Below are 21,271 nucleotides of genomic sequence, written 5' to 3'. Positions count from 1 at the left end.
CGCACTTACATTTTTGCTTACAGACAAATTTTCATTCTTTATCTGTATATCTGCGTGGAAGGAATATAAACTTAGTGGATAAAATTGTCTCAATTATATTAATTCTTAATATTAATTAATCTTGAATCATTTATTACTGGTTATAAGTTTATGACCTTTTATCCACATATTGAGAACTTGCTTTTACGACCAGTAAACTCTACTAAACAGACAGGATCAAAGAAACACCGATGCCAAAATGTGTCTAGTGTAAAAGTGTGAAAAGTCTCGAAGTCCACAAATTCATTTAAGTATTTTTTGTCAGGTTTGTCAATGATGGACTGGGCAAAAGCCAAGATTTAATTTATTTTATTTTTGTTTTTTGGTACAAAGTAAAGTAAATTTACATTGTTTTTTTAAGGATATTATGATGTATATATTTTAATTTTACTTATTAACTTAATAACAATAAATATTCATCATTTGCTCTTTAGTATCAACAATGTAAAATTAAGTTCAACATGTTTTATAAAGAATAGTTTTTTTGGAATCAGAAATTAGACTAAATTTTTACCGATACCCCCGAAAAGTTAAAATTTTTCCGATTCTGATTAATTATTCCAGCACTAATAGATATATACATATGGTACATGTATTGTTGTTGCTTCTGAGGTGTTGATCCAATGAAACTTTAATGATCATATAATAGGGCTCAATAACAGGTAGAGCTATATTATAGACTATTTTTTCTGTATAATATATATGTGTGTGTGTATATATATGTGTGTGTATATATTTAATATTCGTTACCTTTATATCAGTAATTTACGTAACTGAAATAGGAATATATCATACGTCAGTTTAAAGACTTAAAGGACACTATCAAATCTCAAAAGGCCACCAAACGGTAAACATTTGCTAATACTGTACTAATAGTCAGCATCCATTTTACAAGGCATTTACATAGCAAACTGAACCCGCGTCCTAAATATGAAACTTTATTTTAATTCTCACAATTTACATTTCATTGCAAGAAGAGTACATCTTTGACCTTGAATTTTCTCTTTACACTTTAATTTAAGTCAGAAATATCTTTCTTTTCGACAGTTTGAAGGCTTCAGAATCATCCTCAACTTCTTAACCCTAAACAATCGGATGTTGTGAAATATTCACATTGAAGGGCTCTGAATACTCCATTTTTTTCTCCACAATTGATGGTTGGAGAAAAGGGCGACAAATAGCAATACACATGCCTCCCTAGGGTCCCATATACTTTTGAGACCCCCACCCTCACTCATTCACAACACAATCAAAATGGAAAATTTTATTCACACAAACTTCTAAGAAAAAAATTTTTTTGCAAACAAATTTAAATTCCAAAATTTACAAAACTTATTTTCAATAAAACATTTTGAAAAGTTTAATAAAATCTTTTCCCTCATTTTTTATCCAAACAATCATTTTGTTTCTAAAACTGAAATCACAGGAAAATCTAATTCAGCTTTTTTGGGAAATTTGTATACAAGTTTTTTTTCCTGTAAAAAAATAAAACATCCCTTCTTTAGTTGGGAAATACAAATGTCCGAATTTATTGAAAGAAAAATAAAAAAATAATTTTCCTTCTTTTTTAATGGAATCAAGTTTTTCTCCTTCAAAATTAATTTTATGACAGTCATACTTTGGCCACCAAAAGTTTCCATTGAAAGGATCTACACGAATTTGAGACCAAATTCACCAACACGAACCCATTGGCCCCGTCGTCAAACCATCAACTTTTATGAATCTTATCTTTTTGTCTTCTTTTGAAAAAGAATAAATTTTAAATAAGAAATTGCAACATTGAACAAAAAATCATTTTTTGAATACAAACAGTAAAAAGGTCTCACAGTTTTGACGTGTGTTTTGAGTTTTAAAAACGGGTAATTTTTCTTTTTTTTTTTAGGAAAAAAAGAAGAAGAAAAAAGATTTTACCTTCACCTGTGTACCCCCCTTCACCACAAACCACCACTAGTGGGAAATGATCTCTCTTCTTCCTTGCATCTCCTTTCTCCAAAAAAGTATTTCCATAGTAGATGTTCAACTGAACTTCAATCTCTGGTTTTACCCTGTAAAACTTTCTCAGCAAGAACTTGTCTTCTACCAACACTGTAAAGAACTTTCCATGTGTGGAACATGTTATTGTAGAAATGTTTCCCTACATATTACAACATGAGCGTTTTCAAGTCCAATGTCAACAAATATCTTGTGTCACCCTGTGAATTAATCATATATCTAAATCCTTTTATAGTACTGTTCCACCATCTAATTGAAAATCTCACTAACCCTTATTCTTGAGTGGCTTTTGGCCTTGGTAAGTGGCGAACTGTTAGTAAATAAACAAAGTACAATTAAAACATTTATTCAATAATTACATTGATTCGAAACATGTAAAGTTGTTCTTTAATGTTATTAATTATTGAGCACTTACATAAACACAGTAAGGATTAGAGTTACCCCCGATTGTGTGAGGGATAGCATAATATACAGTATCATATTAAGGAGAGTTTACCCAAAGTCTTTTCACTACACTATAATCCATTCACACTTGGATTCCAGATTTTTCCTTTGGTTTCATAGATTAGTTTCATTAATTAATTGATTGACTGTGACTAGCTAATTAGTTAATTGATTTTTTTTCTATTGAAAATACCCTTTTTTCACAAAAAATTCTTATATATATATTTCAAAATATATTTTCAAATTTAAACTAACCAGTGATGCATTTTTATTAATGTTTAAATTCTGACAAAAACAACTTATCTTTGAAAATCTAAAGGTAAAGATTTTTCTTTATTATAATTCCTTGTTTGAAGTTTGATGGATTAATATTTATTCAATTTTTATTTTCACCATCAATTTGTTTTGTTTCTTCAGGTCCACACCAAACATTAATTATCTCATTAACTCACACTGAGTTTTTCTATTATTTTAAATTGAACAGCTTTCTTAAAATCTTTTTGAATTATAGAAAGGGTTTCACTTGGTTTTTACTCCTTCTCTTGATTGGACTTGACAATCTAATATTTGCATTGTATGTAAACCTTTTGGACTAATACTGCACCGCTGAACTCCTTTTAAAACCTTTTTGATAGACATGAATATACAGTTTATGCATAAGTACCACTGATACAAGTTTCTTCCATGAGGACTTCTCTATTCTCTATGTCATTAATTCACAACAAAATCAAAATGGAAAATTTCATTCACACAAAATTTTAAGAAAAATTCTTTTTACAAATAAAATTAAATTCCAAAATTTATTTTCAATAAAGTATTTTGAAAAGTTTAATCAAATCTTTCCCCTCATTTTTTATCCAAACAATCATTTTGTTTTCTAAAACTGAAATCACAGGAAAATCTAATTCAGCTTTTTTGGGAAATTTGTATACAAGTTTTTTTTCTGTAGAAAAATAAAACATCCCTTCTTTAGATGGGAAATACAAATGTCCGAATTTATTGAAAGAAAAATCAAAAAATAATTTTCCTTCTTTTTTAACAGAATCAAGTTTTTCTCCTTCGAAATTAAAGGAAATAATTTCAGGACAATCATACCTTGACCCCCAAAAATTCTTACTGAAAGGATCAACACGAATTCGAGACCAAATTGACCACTGAGACCCCATTGGTCCTGTCGTCAGACCATCAACTTTTATGACTCTTATTTTTCTGCCTTCTTTTGAAAAAGAATGAATTTTAAATGAGAAATCGCAACAAAAAATCATCTCATTTTTCGAACACAAACAGTAAAAAGGTCTTACAGTTTTGACTTGTGTTTTGAGTTTTAAAAACGGGTAATTTTTCTTTCTTTCTAAAAAAAAGATTTTACCTCCACCTGTGTACCCCCCTTCACCACAAACCACCAAAATGTCAGACGAGATTGAACACACGTCAAATGGTGAGAAGACGACTGGATATTTATCAACAAAATGAAATTCAGTGAGAAATTCTCCGCATTCACTTAATTCGATTATTGATCTATTTGCCCAATCGACAAGAAAGACATGCTCATCTTCTTTAACAATATAAATCGATCGAATCCGTCGTGTTTTCAATCCTGGTCGAAGATGCCATTCTTCATATGGACAAAACTCATTTCCTTTAATAATCCACACACGCGAAGAAATGGGGATTGATTTACTATTTAATGGAAAATCGATCAACAAATTGGAAAAATCGATCGTTAAATCGATTTTGTTAACTGTTTTGGCCACTCGATTGCTTTCCTCCTGCCAGGATTGAACCATTGAGTTCAAACGATTTAAGCTACGCAAAACATCAGTGTCTCGGTTGGATTCATTTCCTTCACTGCCCAACAGACGTTGATAATGCAAGAGGCATGTTTCAATTTGGGGTAACATTTGGTTATTTGCATCCAATGAGTAGCGCATTATTCTCTCTTCTTCAAACTGCTTTCGGACCACAGTCTCACACAACTCAGTTGCTTCGACTCGCGCCCTCTCGACGTTTGTTTCATATCGTTGCCAGATCTGGTCAATTTGCAGCTGGCATTTAGCAGCAAGTTCAGCATTACATCTCACAAGATTTGCATTTGATCTCTTCATCCCTTCCAGGAATTCTTTCATTTCTCGTTGAAGGATGAAGCTTTCTCCGGTCTTCTGCCTTAAAAGCTCATCCTTCACACTGAAAACACGCTCACCCACACAGCCTGATTTCTGGTGATTCTCGGTATAACACGTGTTACAAAAACACATGTTACATCTTTGGCAAAACATGTTACGGTCAGTGCCATGAGTAAGGCAGCAATCATTCATCACCAATGAAATCCATCCCGTCTCATCAACCCTTTCTAGATTCTGACAAATGTGGGTTTTTAGTAATTGTATGTGATAAAAGTTACAATCGTCACAAAATAATTTGTCACACGTGTGACACCAATAGTTGCCATTTGCAACACCGCCTTTTTCAACACAGATGGCACACTTTCGCTCCCAGTGTCGTTTAATGTCTGTCAACAAAAATGGTAAGAGATGCGATTCTTCCACGTTAAAGGCTTCTGTACATTTCGGACAAGTTCCAACCTTGGATGCTTTTCCATTTTCTCTCACTATGTTCTTTTCCATGCAAGCATGGCACACATTGTGCAGACAAGCTAACGTGTGGGAACTGACATCCAATTTCTTTTCACAACAACTGCACCGAAGAAGGCAGTTTGTGTCGACTGAAGCCATTGCTAATCTGAAAAAAAATGAAAAAAAAAATTTAATCAAGAAAAAAATATGTAAAACAAGAAAAATATGAAAAAATAGATATTTTTGCAAAAGTTAAAAATGGACAAAAGTTATAGCCATTGATTTAGAATGAGTGCTGTATGGCAAATTGATGGTTGAATGTAATTAAATACTAATCCGTATTAAACTCTAACTCTGCACCAAACGAATACAATAATTTTTAGTTTGCTGCATCAAATACAAAATTTCAGCCCAATCGGTCTAGTAGTTTCTGAGAAATAGTGAAACGAACAGGTAGGCAAATAAACAAACTATTTTGTCTTCTCTCCATATTATTATGGAGAGAAGACAAAATAGAAAAAAAAGAAAGAGAAAGAGATGGGGAAGAATAAAAAAAAGGAAAGAAAAGAAAGGAGAAAAAGAAAAATGTAAAATGAGCTTGAAAGAACAGAAAGAAAAGAAAGAAATAAAAGATAAACAAGTAATGGAATAGAAATAAAATGTCTTATTTTTCAAACTTTCTTTCACCCTTTCTTTATATTACAATTGGTATTAAATAAAATGATTTTCTTTCAACTGATTTTATAGAACGATCATTTTAATTTAAACTTATTAAATTCGGAAAAAGATGGGAGAGAGAAATACAGTGAGAGAATATGGGGAAAAGAAAGAGTGGAGGCAAAGGAGAGAGAAAGAGTAAGATGGAACGTGGAGGCATAAAAAGAGGGCAAGAGAGACAGAAAGTAAGAAGGCATGAAAGAAAAAGAGAGAAGACAAGTATAATAACACCAAATGTCCAGTTTCTACACACAACACCTGGTTATTGTGCATTATAAGTGGATATCTAAAAAGTAAAATACTGCATTTTAAGTAAAAACACTAATATGTATTTACATGTTCATGTTCAAATTAGTAAAACTTACAAAAAATGATCGAGTAGAAAAGTAATTACAAGTAAAAATAAAATTTATCGAACAATGCAGTTTTTGTTTCTTAAAATAAAAAAGTTTTTTTTTATGATGAGAGATGTAGCAGATGGGATTGCAACGAACACAGGCAGGAGTGAAATCTCATGGCTGGAGATTTTAAATGCGCTTTCTTCCTTACTTGTCCAATTAGAATCCCGCTCTCAATCAAGTGACCGAGTTTATAAAAGATTAAACCGGCAACTCACCCTTTTTTTTTCAGATCTTAGACTGACAACAACTTTACATGGAATGGACCTGTCGGCCCCAACTTCTCTCTTGGGCCTCAACAGAACTCTCCGGGCCTGGGGTTCGACTAAGACGTGAATACAAACAAGCCAACATGGCTATCTCCATACATGGACTTCAATGCAGTAAACACACGAACTCTCTCATTCTACAGTATGTCTAATCTTTTGTGACGCACATTTCTACTACTAACTTTAAGGAGAGAAATAATAATACGTCATAGCTACGGACCATACCTTCAACACACACACATGAACTCTTCTCTCTTTCAACAGGTCTGTCTAATCTTTAATCTACACCTTCACATAGGAACACTTTCCACCACTAACCCTTTCTCTATATAACCTACAGACGAAGATAACCAATAAAGCTGTTTTTTTTTTTTTAAATGTTAGAATGTGACTTCTTTTCTTGTCTTCATATTCTACAAGGATAAGTCAGTTTGTTATATGCAATTCCGTATGACAAACTGACCTAACGATCCCTTGTTTCTACAATTTCAAATTAAAAAATGTCGGATCGATAATATACAATAATGTATATTATTTTTATTTGTAATTATTTGAAAGTTAAATAGAATACTAAATTATAAATAGAAGCAAAAAAAAAAAAAAAAAAGAGACGTGTTACATTTAACACTTTAAAGCCAAATAACAACGCGATTTTTTTTTTTAAAACTTTATAAAATAAACAGATGTTTATTTTTAAAGAGAGCGGAGCTATACACTCCCTTTTCAATCTGTATATATATATATGTATGTATATATATTTTTCTTATTCTTCGTCATGATGTTGAATAGAAGAATTTTAAGTTAAGTCCACTTGATGTTAGCTGTGTTTTTTTTTTCTGTAGCCGGATAAGTACGCATGGTGGCGCGTGATTTGAAAGTCTAGGTAGGTTTATCCATTAAAGGCGTTGAGTGAAATTTCTCTTATTTTTCAAATTTCACTCAACGCCTCTAATGGATAAACCTACCCAGACTTTCAAATCATGCGCCACCATGCGTAATTATCCGGCTACAGAAAAAAAAACAAAAAAAACACAGCTAACATCAAGTGGACTTAACTTAAAATTCTTCTATTCAACATCATGACGAAGAATAAGAAAAAAACCTAATTTTTAATACTCTACAGAATAAACAGAAATCTTTTATATTCCTTGTTTTTAATATTTCATTTACTTTTATCTTATATTAATGCTTTATCTATAATATAGGGTATCCTTTTACCAAGATAGGATTTAATATTATATATACAGGGTGACCCACAAAAAACGGGCTCCAATTAAAATTAGGCCCCGTTTCTTAGTGTTTTGTCGGAATGAAATGAAACTTTGGTCATAAATAGTTTATTATATTCAAAACATCACATCAAAACACTAGCATCTTTGGCCTTTTTTTTTTTTCATCGACTGTAAAATGCTCAGAAAAACAATTGAATGTCCTCTGTTTTTTCTTTTTGGTCACCCTGTACATATATATATATATATATATATATATATATATATATATATATATATATATTCCAAAAAAAATTAAGAAATAATTTCATATTACAGATAGTAATATAATGTAAAGTCTATGTAAATATTAGTAAGAATATTTGTAAGACAATCCCACCCAGATAAAAAAAAAAAAATCAATATACGAGATAGAGCAGTAGTATGAGTAAAAATTTGGAATTAGATTCTGAAAATTAAAAATTTACAACAAATTTATTATTCGACAAAGAATTAAAAAATTTAAAGTTTTTTTTCCATATTCCATGGAGTTTTAATGAATCGCTCATATCCTCAGAGGAAACGTAGTTAACAAAATAATATCCAAAAGTAGTTTATAAATTTTGATGGTCAGCACATACATCGAAAACTAAAATTTGTATTAAAATTTATAAGAGACCAAAATAAAAGGATATTCCAAAATGAAGTCCAGGCTTAATGAAGAAAAGTAGAAACATAGTAGTATAATCCAAGGCCATGAAAAAGTTTGTTCATATGTATATATGCATATGATATAGTCTAAAAGAAGTTGTAGTAGGGTAAAATCCCAAAAAACTTGCTGTAATAAGGAAATTCACTGGAAAAATATATTTTATTTCAGTCAGCTGTTAAATGCAAAAATATTCTAGAATACCCCCCCCCCAAGAAGAAAAAAGAAAAAAAAATTGCTTTAGGATTTACTACTTAACTATTTCTGTATAAATATAAACGAAATCCTCCCTTCATCGCTACCCTTTCCACCCAGTCTACCATAAGGACAAACTCGAAAGCAAGTCAATGAACGAAAAGCCTTCAACCGCGCTAGAGGTGTCTTTTGGATAAGAAATGTTTAATGAATATGTCAACACGTAAAAACTCCGCAGCGGTATTTAAAAAATTTATTTTGGTGCTAAATATCCTTGTTATAATTTTTTGGAGGTCTCTCCTGGATAAGAAAAAGTTTAATACCTTAAACGGAAATTACAGTAATGTATTTTATTTTGATTTCATTCGTAAACATGGTAGGGGAATTTATCTTCAAATATCTTTAATTTCGAATTAGAACCACGGACTTATACTAAGTAATTATTAATAAGTCTTTTAAACCCCTTTTTTTAATGGAGAGTAGACAACGCATTGTGGATGCATTATCGGCAGCTCTCGGTACTCTCGCTTCTCCTTATTTGTCCCTCAGTCCTCATTTCAAATGAGTGATTTTTCTGACAAAGGGTGAAGAAAAAGCTGCTTTCCAAGACGGCAGTACTTCATGAACAGTAGCCTGAGATGTCGGAAATCTTCTGTTTCTATATCTATCCTTGTGGCCATGTCACTAGTAAGGGTGCTGGAGGTAAACGTTTCATCTGGGCTGATGTTATCCGCCTGATAGACAGAGACCTGAACCTTGGATTAACAATTAAGAAGGCTGTCCTATCAGCAGGTGCAAAGTACTGGGGCTGCTGTATTGCCATCTGGTGAATGGATTCTGGACCATGCAGTAGTTTCTGGTGGGGCCTCTCGATGCCATACTAGTAGGTAATTGTTACGGCTTTACCTTATCATGTGCTACAAAAAAAAAAAAATTCCTATCTTTTTCTCTCCTGCTTTCCCTCTCTGTCCTGCTCTAACCAAGTCTGTCGACCTGTTTCACAAATCCCTAATCCTCAACATGAAATATCTCCAGAAAAAAATCACGAATAAACCTAGAACCCCATCCTCCAACGCAGACCCCTACTACCATGTCTCCTTCTCTAACATCAGGGGTTTACATTCCAACCTTCCAGAGGTTGAAACCCAATTATAGGAGACAAAACCGGACATATTCTTTCTAAGTGAAATTGGAATAGGGCCAACCACTTCCCTAGACGAATTCATAATTAAAGGATACTCTAACTTAACATCTAAATCTGACCCCCAAGATCGCCATGGGCATGGAATATGTGCCTACATTAAAGATGGCTTCCCATGTGGTAGAGATATCTTCAGTGAAGACCCTAATTTACTTTATATGTGCTTCCGGGTTGCACTTGCTTACACTACTGCATTTATATTTGCCCTCTATCGCCCTCACAACAGCAGAGTTGCTATCTTTCAGAGTATATCTAAGAAAATTGACCACATCCTGTCTGCTCATCCTTCGGCTAACATCCACATTTGTGGTGACTTCAATGTCCACAATGTGGAATGGCTGACCCACTCAAACAAGACAGATGATGAGGGGAGGTTCTGTCATGATTTCGCCATTGCCTATGACATCATCCAGATTGCTCACAAACCCACCCGTGTGCCCGATACTTCTGGTCAGTACGCTAGCCTTCTAGACCTTTTTCTCACAACTTCCCCTGAGCTATGTTCATGTTCCGTTCTGTCCCCTCTGGGATCTTCTGACCACTCGGTTGTATCAGTTAAGATAAAAACGAAATGCAATAAGTCTTCAGACGTACCTCTCCACCGTACAGTATATCGATACTCTATGGCTGACTGGGATATCTTCCGTACATTTATATCTGATCTACCCCTAAATTCCATGTTTAAAAAGGATGTGTCCTCCATAGTATCAGACCTGACCGAATGGTTAATTGTAGGCATAGACGGATTCATACCATAAAAAAATTCTAACAAAAACCTAACAGCCAGCCATGGTTCTCCCCAGAATGTGCTGCTGCCATCGCGCATAGAAATCACTTTTTCTGTAGCTACCAATGTAATAGATGCACTGTGACTAGAGCTGCTTTCAAGATTGCCAGCAACCACTGTAAAAAAAGTAATAAAAAATGCAGGAGAGCTATATGCTCAGCCCATTAAATCCAAAGTTGCTGAGCAGCGGCTTGGTTCCCACCAGTTTTTGCAAATAGCAAACAGGATCCTGAACAGAAGCGTGCGTTCTATCCCAACCATCATGAATGGACCTGGGGTCATCTTGTCAGCATCAGACAATGCCAAACTATTTGCCAAGAACTTTGCAGCTAATTCTACCCTACATGACGAAGGCCATCAACTCCCCATATTTCCTCCTATAACAGACAACACGCTATGCAACATACAAATATCCGTGCATGAGGTCGCTAAGCTAATCAAGAACCTTGATTCCAGTACAGCAACTAGCCCTTACAGCATTCCAATTATAGTGCTGAAAAAGCTTCAACCAGAACTTGCCCCCATACTTACAAAACTGTTTAAGCATTGCCTTAAAGAGAAGTGTTTCCCAACATCCTGGAAAACCTCATCAGTATGACCTGTATTTAAGAATTCAGGTGATAAGTCGTCCTCCTCTCAGTACAGATCAATAAGTCTCCTGTGTGTCATGAGTAAGTTGCTAGAACCCATATTAAATAGAGAAGTAGTCAACCACCTCAGCAGAAATAACTTTCTTAGTGACATACAATATGGTTTCCATTCTGCCAGATCTACAGCATATGTACTAACGGTTATATCTCATAGGATTAGTGAATCTCTTGACAAAGGCTTCCTCTCTAGGGCAATTGCTCTTGACATATCAAAAGCCTTTAATAAAGTATGGCATACAGGCCTACTTCACAAGATTTCCAGCTACGGTATTACTGGAAATGTTTTCTCGATCATTAAATCATCTCTCCGATAGGCTCATAAGAGTAGTGGTTGATGTGCAGAAATCAGAGGCCCTCAGTATTAATGCTGGAGTCCCTCAGGGGTCCATCCTGGGCCCAACTCTCTTCCTGATCTACATCAATGACCTCCCAAAACACATACTTAAATCATTTGTTGACATCTATGCTGATGACACAACCATCTATGGCAACACATCAAAGGCTGTAAATGACAAAGTTCTCTCTGATTCTCTCTCCTCTGATCTCGAGCGCATGGTACAGTAGGGGAAGAGGTGGCTGGTTACCTTTAATGCATCTAAAACCAAGCTCCTATCTTTACATCATCAACGCTCTGATCCCCATCTGGCATCAATTGAAATGGAGGGCTCACGACTATGGGAAGCTCCATGCTTTGATAAGCTTCTGGGCTTGACCTTTACTCCTGACCTGAAATGGAACACGTACATCAAGTCTATTGCCAAGGTCGCTGGAAAAATGGTGGGATCCTTCTACCACTCCAGAAGATATCTAACTGCTGATTCAATTCTCTACTTACGTCCAAGGATGGAGTATTGTTGCCACATCTTGGCAGGAGCTGCTAAAAACACTATATCCTGCCTTGACAGAGTACAAAATAGGCTTCGTGGCTTAGTGGGGGATGCCCTTTTCTCTTCCCTGCAACCTCTCTCCCACAGGAGAGACGTTGCGAGCCTGTCTTTGTTTTATCGTTACTTCCATGGCAGGTGCTCGTCTGGGCTCCAATCCCTGGTCCCCCCTCGCCGATCTTTCACGAAAAACACCCGTCTAATTGAAACCACTGTCAAAAATTTTCCCCACTCTTTATCTGTGCCAAAACCAAAACGTAGATTCTATGAAGAAAACTTCTTTCTTAGAAGTGCACGCCTGTAGAACTCTTTTCCGTCTGCCTGACTACAATTTGGATGTCTTCAAGTCCAACATAAACAAATTCCTGATGAACTGCCCCCTTAAGTAGACACTTTATCAAATCTCAACATTAACGTACTGTACACTATATCAAATCTCAACATTAACGTACTGTATCCTTATCCCCGAGTGGCTTCCGGGCCTTGATAAGTGGTGACCACCTTGTAAAAAAAAGATTTACTGAAAATTAATTATAAAATAATATATTTAGAATAATATGATAAAATATTGGTCTCCTACGATAAAAAACTAAATTCCCATCAAAGATGAAAATATAAAATAAGTTAAACTTTAGAATTTTAAGTAGAACTAGATAATTCTATTTATAGACTGAATTAAAGTTTGTTTCTGGGCTTTGGAGGTCAATGTGACCTAGACATTAATATATCGAATATTTTAGACATTAAAGAAAAAGAAAAAAGTAAGGAGAAGAAGGAAAGAAGGTGAACCAGATTGGAGAGATAAATTGAAGCGAACAAGGGAGGGAAAAGATACTACACATGACACAGACAGATATAAATATATATATGAAAATAACTATACAAACATATATGCATGCTCACAGGCATATACACATAAGTATAAGTACACAAATCCGCAATCAAGCTCAACCATCAAAACTTATTGCAATTTATATATGCAATTATTTAGTTAGAAGTAAAGAAAAGGAATTATAGGCAGGAGATAAAATTAACATTACAGTAATTTAAATTAAAATTATTAATTTGAATTAAATATAATAAAATTATAACAAACCTAAATTTAATAGTAACTTTATAAAGTAAAATTCCTGTAAAATACTAATGAAAATGAGCAAAATGTTTTCCCTTATATAAATTATTCAAAGCAAAGTATATTCAAAAGTATCGCAACATTAAAGTAAATTAGAAAGCTAATAAAAAACAAAATAATATAATTAATTATTTAAGATGAAATAATTAAAAAAGGGATATCATTATCAAATAGGAAAAGTAAGTGTAGATCATATCTACATTAAATAGTCAAGATATTTTAATCGATTTTGGCTTTAATTAAAACAGGTTTAAGACCATATGGAATTGTATACAAACTTTTACAGTAGATTGGAATCTAATTTAGAAATTAAATAAGTGTAACCGAATCCTTTGATAAACAAACCTGACAGTAATAAAGAAAAATTTGATTAAAACGTTTATTGATATCGAAGGACACCGGGCAATTCCAGGTGGCCTGGGCGGGGCCGCCTTTGCTGCTTGATGACTCCTCAAAGCAAAGAAAAAATTAAACCGAGCTGATTTGGGAACGATAATAACATTCAGATGATAATAATATTTCACTAACAAAACAATTGTTTGACAATGAATATAGATAGGTTGTTGTTGTTTTGGGTTTGCTGAAAGCTGGGATGACCGTTGGAATCAAGTACTGGAACTGACTCGACATGAGAAATTTGTCATTGGAAAATTGCATGATTGCGCAATGTGAGCCGTGACCAATTGATGAAGAAAGGATTCTTACGTAGTGATTATTGATTGGTGGGGAAAAACATCCTGGTTTGCCAGACCCACCCCGTTACCTGGGTATAAAAACACCGGAATGAGCAAATATTTCGAGTTTTGAACAAGCTCCCAACTGCCTAAATATCTTCCCCTACACCGCCCACTCACTTCATGCTCACTGATCACTAGGCTGACAGGAATAATAGAAGAAAAAGAGAAAGAACAAAGTCGTTCATTGCAAATAGATCTTTTTTTGAAACTAACTGTTACATTCAACTGTAAATAATTGTGTTGTTGAAAAAGAAGTATTCGGAATTCAATTCCACTGTACAGGACATTGTAGTTTAGAAGTTTTATTTGATAATAAAATTTTTGTAAAAACAAAAAAATAATGACTGGAGATTTTATTTATTGTCTACAAGATTTATAATTTAGCTATCAGGCCGGACAGTCCACTGGAGTTATTTTTTTTTCAGGAGAAAGTGATTGGAAGGGCACCTACTCTAGCGCCGGGAACTGGCTGTGGCCCACGGACCTAAAAAAAAAAAAAAAAAAAAAAATGCAACATGGGCGCATACCATACCTACTTCCCTGAAGATTTTTAATTATTTTCCTTTTTTTTTTTTTTTTTTTTTTTTTTTTTTTTTACTTTGTGGACTGTTTGTGGAAAAGGAGTAACTAGAATTGTGCATGCAACCCTGTCATCATATAGACGGTCAAGGCCAAGCTGCTGAACTTTTTGGGTGTTCCGAGATCAGAAGCACCTAGAACTGCACTTACATACTGGTGAACACTCCTTTGAGTCTTTGTCGGGTTATATAAGAGGATAATTTAATATTTAAGTTCAGGTAATATAGACTAATTAGTATATTATAGAGGTGTTTCAAGAGTAGTTATTAAAGAAGCCCAAAGGACAGGGAGAATGCTTAGCGAGCTGTCAAAATATGGGTGGTATTCCATTAGTGGGTTCATAACTAAACAACAATTAATGTGAATAAGAAGTTAATGAAATGTAAAATCAAGTCTAGAAAATATGAAATAAAGTATCAATTGTAAGCATCAAAAGTTGGAGCAATCAAGGTAGAAATGGCAGAAAGATGAGTACACTCTAGGCATGGGTTTTCTTTGAATATGCAAACTTTTAAGCATTGGAAAATTCCGAGATAGAGAGAATAGTAATTACTTATTCCGAAAATATCTAAAATTTAGAAGATTTGTAAGGAAAATCTGGACGAAGTATGGAGTAAGGATCCTGGAAACCGAGAGACTTAAAGGGCCCACTTTTCAATTGACACCGATTGACTGCCAACGCATGTGTTATTTGTAAACATACACAACCTGCCTGAGATATTACACAAATTGAATCATGTCGCCTTATTGGTTGATTAGTTCATTACATTGTTTTAAACAGCCATTCTTATTGGTTGAATTCTATGTGAGTTGCGGGTCTTTTTCAACTGAAAATCAGTTCCGGGGGGAAAAAACTTTGAAGATGCTAGACTCATGTTATTTTCTTAATTAATTTAAGGGCCTTTGACGCTCAAATTGTCATGGTATCTTTGAGCTAATTTAACCTAATAAGTTAGATATTTCTTGACGTAATATCGTCTTTTCAGTCAGCAGATTGTTAATTTTGGTAATTACAACCTCATTGGATGCATCCGAATTACTAATTGATCATTGTATTAAAAAGAACAGCTCTTCATGCCAAGGATAATTACTAATCTTAATAGAAGATTCTTCAATTACCACTTCATTTAGAAGTCAACTAATAAGCTTAGCAGACCCGATAAATGAAGCAACATATTTTTAAGTAAAGAAGATGACCTGTAACTAAATCATCAGGTAAATGCACTTTTCAATTTATTGTGTTTTAAATTTTGCGCTCTGCCAAAGTTATGTGGGAATAAAATTCTTAAGCCTAAGTTGATTGTTTTATTGACATTCCGAATATTCTTCAAAACATTTTATAGTTGCATTACCTTCTTTGTTTTCTAGACGATGATAGATGATTCGAATCCTTGACAAACCATCTTCCAACTGATATTCTGTATTATAATATACAGGGTGTCCGTAAAGTTACTATACAGTCTTATTGTTTTATTGTATTATATTTGTATTAATAGTTAATATTTATTACAGGGTGTCTGTATAGTAACTTGTAAGACTGTATAGTAACTTTACGGACGCATAAGTGGAACGATTCTTACTTTTATTTAATAAATGTGTAATATTTATTTTTTGTAACTTAACTTTCTTTTTCATGTGGAACATTCTTAAAAATAAATAAACATATTTTTTAACAGAAAAGTATCATTCTTACACCAAACTACTACTACTACTACTACTACTACTACTACTGCTACTACTGCTGTTGCTGCTAATAATAATAATAATAATAATAAGAAGAAGAAGAAGAAGAATACTAATAATTCTACTAAGAATGTAATAAATTTCTTCAGTTAAAATATCTATTGGAAGATGTTTTGTTGGAGACGCCAAACTATCTATCACCATCTAGATAACAGGGGAAGTAATTCAATAATGAAATGTCTCGAGAAAGATGCCAGGATGCTATTTTATTCGTTGATTTTTAAATATTAAGGAAAGATTTTCAGAACAGTGAGGGAATATATGTTTTTTTATGTAGGGTGCGTTTTTTCGGGGGGGGGGAGGGGGTCATTTTCTTAAAACTTTTAAGCAAACGAACGCAGAGATGGTGACTGTCAAGTAATTTCTTATTTTAAAATGAGTTCACTCTCTACAATTATTCAATATCGTTGCTTTTCTTTTCAGCATTTAGGAAAACATTAAATATTTATTTGTTACTGTAAGCTGCCTTTTTAATTTTTATCTTGGTTCTCATGTACTTTTTGTATCCCTGTTCCTACACTCGTTTTTATTTATTTTTTAAATTCTTGTTGACATTCCAAAATCGTAGTAGTGGGGGGCTGGGCTTCCATTAATCGACTTTTTATTGCACAGTAAAAATAATTAATTTAAAACGAAAATCATTTTTCTTATTTCAAATTATTTAATCAAGTGAAAAATCCATTTTAACAAATTTGAAGATTCTTATGGACTTTTGCATGGAAATTTTACTTGATTAAATAATTCGAAATAATAAAAATGAGAACCATTCATATGTTACTGCGCTATTCTTTTTATATAGTATTTTCAAGTTAAATTCAATTTGTTTATTAAATTGCTAGTACAAAATAGTCACAAAATATCCTCCCCTATGTTAAGAATGGTTTATAAATAATAATTATTTCAGCACGGTAACTTCATTTTTTATTTCGAATTATTTAATCAAGTAAAAATTCTTTGCATAGATAAATGAGAACCTTAAAATTTGTTTGAATATTTTTTAAATTTAGTAATCAAGTAAAAAAATGGAATTTTTACTTAAATATTTCGAAATAAGAAAACATAATTTGGGTATGTTTTACTGTTCACAGTCCTTAAGTGGTAAAAATCAAATACATAGATAAATTTTATCAAAGGCCCAAATAAGTTACTTTTTACCTATCTGGACAATTGTTTTAGTGGTTTTGCCCACTTTAAAACGTTTCATCGGTTCGAAAAACAAAGTGTCTAGCGTTTATGTGAGAGCAAGAAAAATGGCTGCGCGCTTTTGGCTTGTAAAATCCAAAATTTTGAAAATGACTTACAACTAAAAAAATTATACAAAATACTATTAGAAACCCACCCAATCTATGTTATCGTGAAATATATTGGGTGGGTCTCTAGCGGTATTTTGAATATTCTCTTTTTGTTTTAATAAATCTTTCCTTTATATTAAAAAATTAGAAACAAGCAACTCAGATTGTGTATGTTTGTTGACAAAATCATTCTTAACGTGGATACGGTTTTACTATTCTGTACTTTCACCTAACAAGCGCCCCACTACTACAAACTCGATATATAAGCGAGAACAAATGAGAGTAGAAACAGGAATACAAAAAGTACATGAGAACCAAGAAAAAATAAAAACGCAGCCTTCATTAAAAATAAATAACATTAAAAAAATTAAAGGATACTCTGACTTAACTTCTAAATCTGACCCCAAAGATCGCCATGGGCATGGGATATGTGCCTATATTAAAGATGGCTTTCCATGTGGTAGGGACATCTCCAGAGAAGATCCTAACTTACCCTATATGTACTTCCGGGTTGCATTAGCTCACACTACTGCATTTATATTTACTCTCTATCCCCCCCCCCCCGCACAAAAGCGGAGTTACTATCTTTAAAAGTATATCTGAGAAAATTGACCAAGTCCTATCTGCTTATCCTTCAGCTAACATTCACATATGTGAAGACTTCAATGTTCACAACGTGGAATGGTTGACCCACTCAAACAAGGCCGATTATGAGGAGAGGTTCTGTCATGATTTCTCCGTTGCTCTCTCTCTCTCTCTCTCTCTCTCTCTCTCTCTCTCTCTCTCTCACTCACACACACACATTCAGCTTTATATATATAAGATTTATTTGTGTGTGTGTGTGTGTGTGTGTGTGAACTAGCATAGAGTGTAAGGGTAAAATAATACTATGACCCTTTTCATAGTAAATTGAATATTAAGACTGTTGAAAATTGACCTAGAAAAAACATAAGTTTTAATAATCAGAATAAAAGTAAAATATACTCTGGGGGATCGATTTTTTAACCAACAAATAAAACAGATCATTTTGATAGAATTTTGGCAACATTCATGTTTTTAAAGTGAGTAGAGGAATATTTGGTTCTTATTTAGAATTCAACCTATTAAAAATACGGAAAATATAGAAAGATCTTAGTGATGTATGTACGTACTTGTCAAGTTTTTTTTTTAAATTAAGAAAATCGAATTTTATGAGTAAGCAAAAGGAGACTGTCTCCCGTCACCATCTTGAAAAACCGAGGAAAAATACGTTCACAATAATTCAAACTTATGAGATCAGTCTTGTAATGCTACCGATTTCACACTAATCACTTTAAATTGTTTAAAAATGGTTTTCTATATAAATAGGAAAACTATTTGATCAATTTACGTAATTTTTGCAGTATGACATTTCTGTTCCGTGACGGATATGTACGCAATAAAGTTTTTTCTGCATTTTTTAAAAAATTAGGTTGAACTCTAAAGAAGAATCGAATACTTTTTTACATCAACAAAATCGGCGACGGCGAACGTCAAACAGTCTCGACTTTTCTTTCCTAATAAATGATAAAATCTGTACAAACCTTTCGCTGTGAAAATTTTTTAAATGCAAAGGCGAGTAAAGGTATTTTGTCATCTCAAATATTTTCGGACGAATGACTCGCCCACAAAAGACGATCATTTAAATGTTAACCTCGCTCGACGCTCCGCTCCACCACCCATCTTCGAACAGAAAACAAAAAAATCAGATTAGAAAAAAGATAAAATCGTCCTCTACCGTTCCTTTTATGTCAAGTGGTTTTATATTGCAAGCGTGTTTTCACAGTTTATAAAAGCATTTTAACTTTTTTGTAGCTTAAAAATTGAAAAGGTATTAATAAAATTTGGAAAAAAAAAAAAAAAAAGAAAAAACTTCCCGCGTTTTTCTGTTCTCTTTTTACTTATTTTAAAGTTTTAACTCTATTCTGTTGATTTTCAAATGTTGTTTTTGTTTGTTACCGACCTACTGCAAAATAATATTTTTTTATGGAAGTCATTTCAGACAAGGCATGGGGCCACTTGATGTGAGGAGGTAAAAATACTACTTCAAGGCCCAAAACTAACCAATGATAAGTGTTAGATGGATAAATTTCGAACCCAGAAAACAACAATTCTTTCCTCTTTATCAGAAATACTGCTCGTGAAATATGAGGACTAAAGGACAAAATAAGGAAAACGAGTTACAAGGCTGTTAAAAGTACACCTAAGATCCAGTTTCTACTCTCCTTAGTTCAGTTTATTTAATAATCTATGATGATAAAACACATATATTTTGCCATTTCATTTTTATAATCTTGCTCTTAAAAAATATTTTGTTCATCCAAAGTAAGGTATATTGCCACTGAGGCATAACATGCTACCGTGATTAGGCGCCAGATTTATGAGGGCCATTCTAAGCAGAGAGGTCAGCAGTAAGATGTTTGTTTATATAACATTTACATTTATGCATATTAGTACAGCCAGGGAAACAGGGAGAAAAGAGGGAAATCCAAAAATAAACGCCCTGAGGAAAGAAGTGATTAAAATAGAAATTTTTCTTGTATCTGAGGACCTCCACAGTTAAGGGGTAGGATCTTCCTGCTAGTTGGGTTGATCATGGGAATTTATGTCGAGGAGTACAAGTGCAATAAGTTTACTTTTCAACATATACTTTTCATACACATATTTGTAAAATTGACTTTTCATATACATACTCGTAAAACTAACACAAGGATGTCACATTGCGAAGATAAGGCAGGGGTCAGAGATTGCTAGAAAGCACGATACCTATTAGGCTAAAGGCTTTATTTATTTATTTATTTTTTCATTTTGTTCTCTGAACTAGCGGTTGTTGCACCTGTCCAGATATGTCCACAATACCTCAATGCATGAGCGAATGGTGACTATAAAAAAGTAGCCATGTAAATGGAGCCCACTCTTTTTGCAGCAGACTTGACAGTATCTTCTATGTATTTATTACAATTCACATTGCTTTTGTATGTTAAGTCAATAAGTTTAAATACCGGGCTCTCGAAAACGGTGCTACCAGTCATGACAACCAGGGTTTGGAAATGTTCCTTATAATTGTTAAAGGAAAAGAGTTTTGTCTTGGTAGTATTGAATGTGACCATCCATTTTCGATTCATTATACTACATACTGGAATTTAGTTTCTACGAATTCAGCTATTACCTTGAATTTGAGTGTCAGATTTTGTTCACATGGCGAAAATAGAGCGTTGTGTAATTAGCAAATATACCCATCTCGAACGTGATTGCACTAAGGAAGTCATTGTGTAATAAAATAAAAAAAACATATATTTCTTACCTATTTTTGAGATGATGATTTTCACAAAGTTCTCATAATATAGATGGACAATACCTTTTCTGTTGAATCACAACACAAAGACGCAGATACACAAAGATGATGCCGTCCTTTATTTCATGACCGGTCCATGATTTCGCTCGAGGAATTCAAAGTTTCTTTACATGGCTTTATCTTCTCTAATCTTTCGCTTCCAAGGTTTGACGTCAACAGCCGTCTCTGACCTTTCTCTCGGCTCTTTCTCCCCGACTCTTCTCCTCTTCTCCCCAGACTACATCTAAAACTCTACATATATTGAGAACTCGTCCCAACATCGCATGATTAAACATGTGCTCATAAAGCACGTTGGATGACATGCATCACACTGACATGACCCAACAAGTTCAGTAACCTATTTTTCGAG

At 33.5% G+C, this 21,271-nt stretch overlaps 2 protein-coding genes across 8 annotated transcripts in view; one reads left to right on the top strand and one right to left on the bottom strand.

Annotated features, from left to right (window-relative positions):
- Positions 1 to 7,259, top strand: part of LOC145291906 (uncharacterized) — an 81,263-nt gene extending 74,004 nt beyond the window's left edge. For 6 of the 7 annotated variants that reach the window (XM_080137732.1, XM_080137727.1, XM_080137736.1 and 3 more), the window contains one exon: positions 1,922 to 4,985. The gene's annotated coding sequence lies outside the window, so the exon portion shown is untranslated. Of the gene's footprint in view, positions 1 to 1,921; positions 4,986 to 6,395 lie in introns of those variants that run through there. The other variant, XM_080137730.1, reaches the window with a different exon arrangement.
- Positions 3,203 to 19,387, bottom strand: LOC145291905 (uncharacterized). The gene is made up of 2 exons (XM_080137726.1): positions 19,112 to 19,387; positions 3,203 to 5,214 (listed from the first exon to the last, which is right to left on the bottom strand). Exons 1-2 carry the CDS (start codon positions 19,207 to 19,209, stop codon positions 3,282 to 3,284), a joined length of 2,031 nt encoding a protein of 676 aa, XP_079993852.1. The 5' UTR covers positions 19,210 to 19,387; the 3' UTR covers positions 3,203 to 3,281.
- Positions 19,388 to 21,271: the final 1,884 nt, after the last annotated feature.

The sequence above is a fragment of the Euprymna scolopes genome, chromosome 13, assembly GCF_053919585.1.
Source record: "Euprymna scolopes isolate OS-2025 chromosome 13, ASM5391958v1, whole genome shotgun sequence".
In the NCBI taxonomy this organism is placed as follows: Eukaryota; Metazoa; Mollusca; class Cephalopoda; order Sepiida; family Sepiolidae; genus Euprymna; species Euprymna scolopes.
The sequence above is the reverse complement of the archived record's forward strand: the minus strand, read 5'-3'. Positions and strand labels throughout refer to the sequence as shown.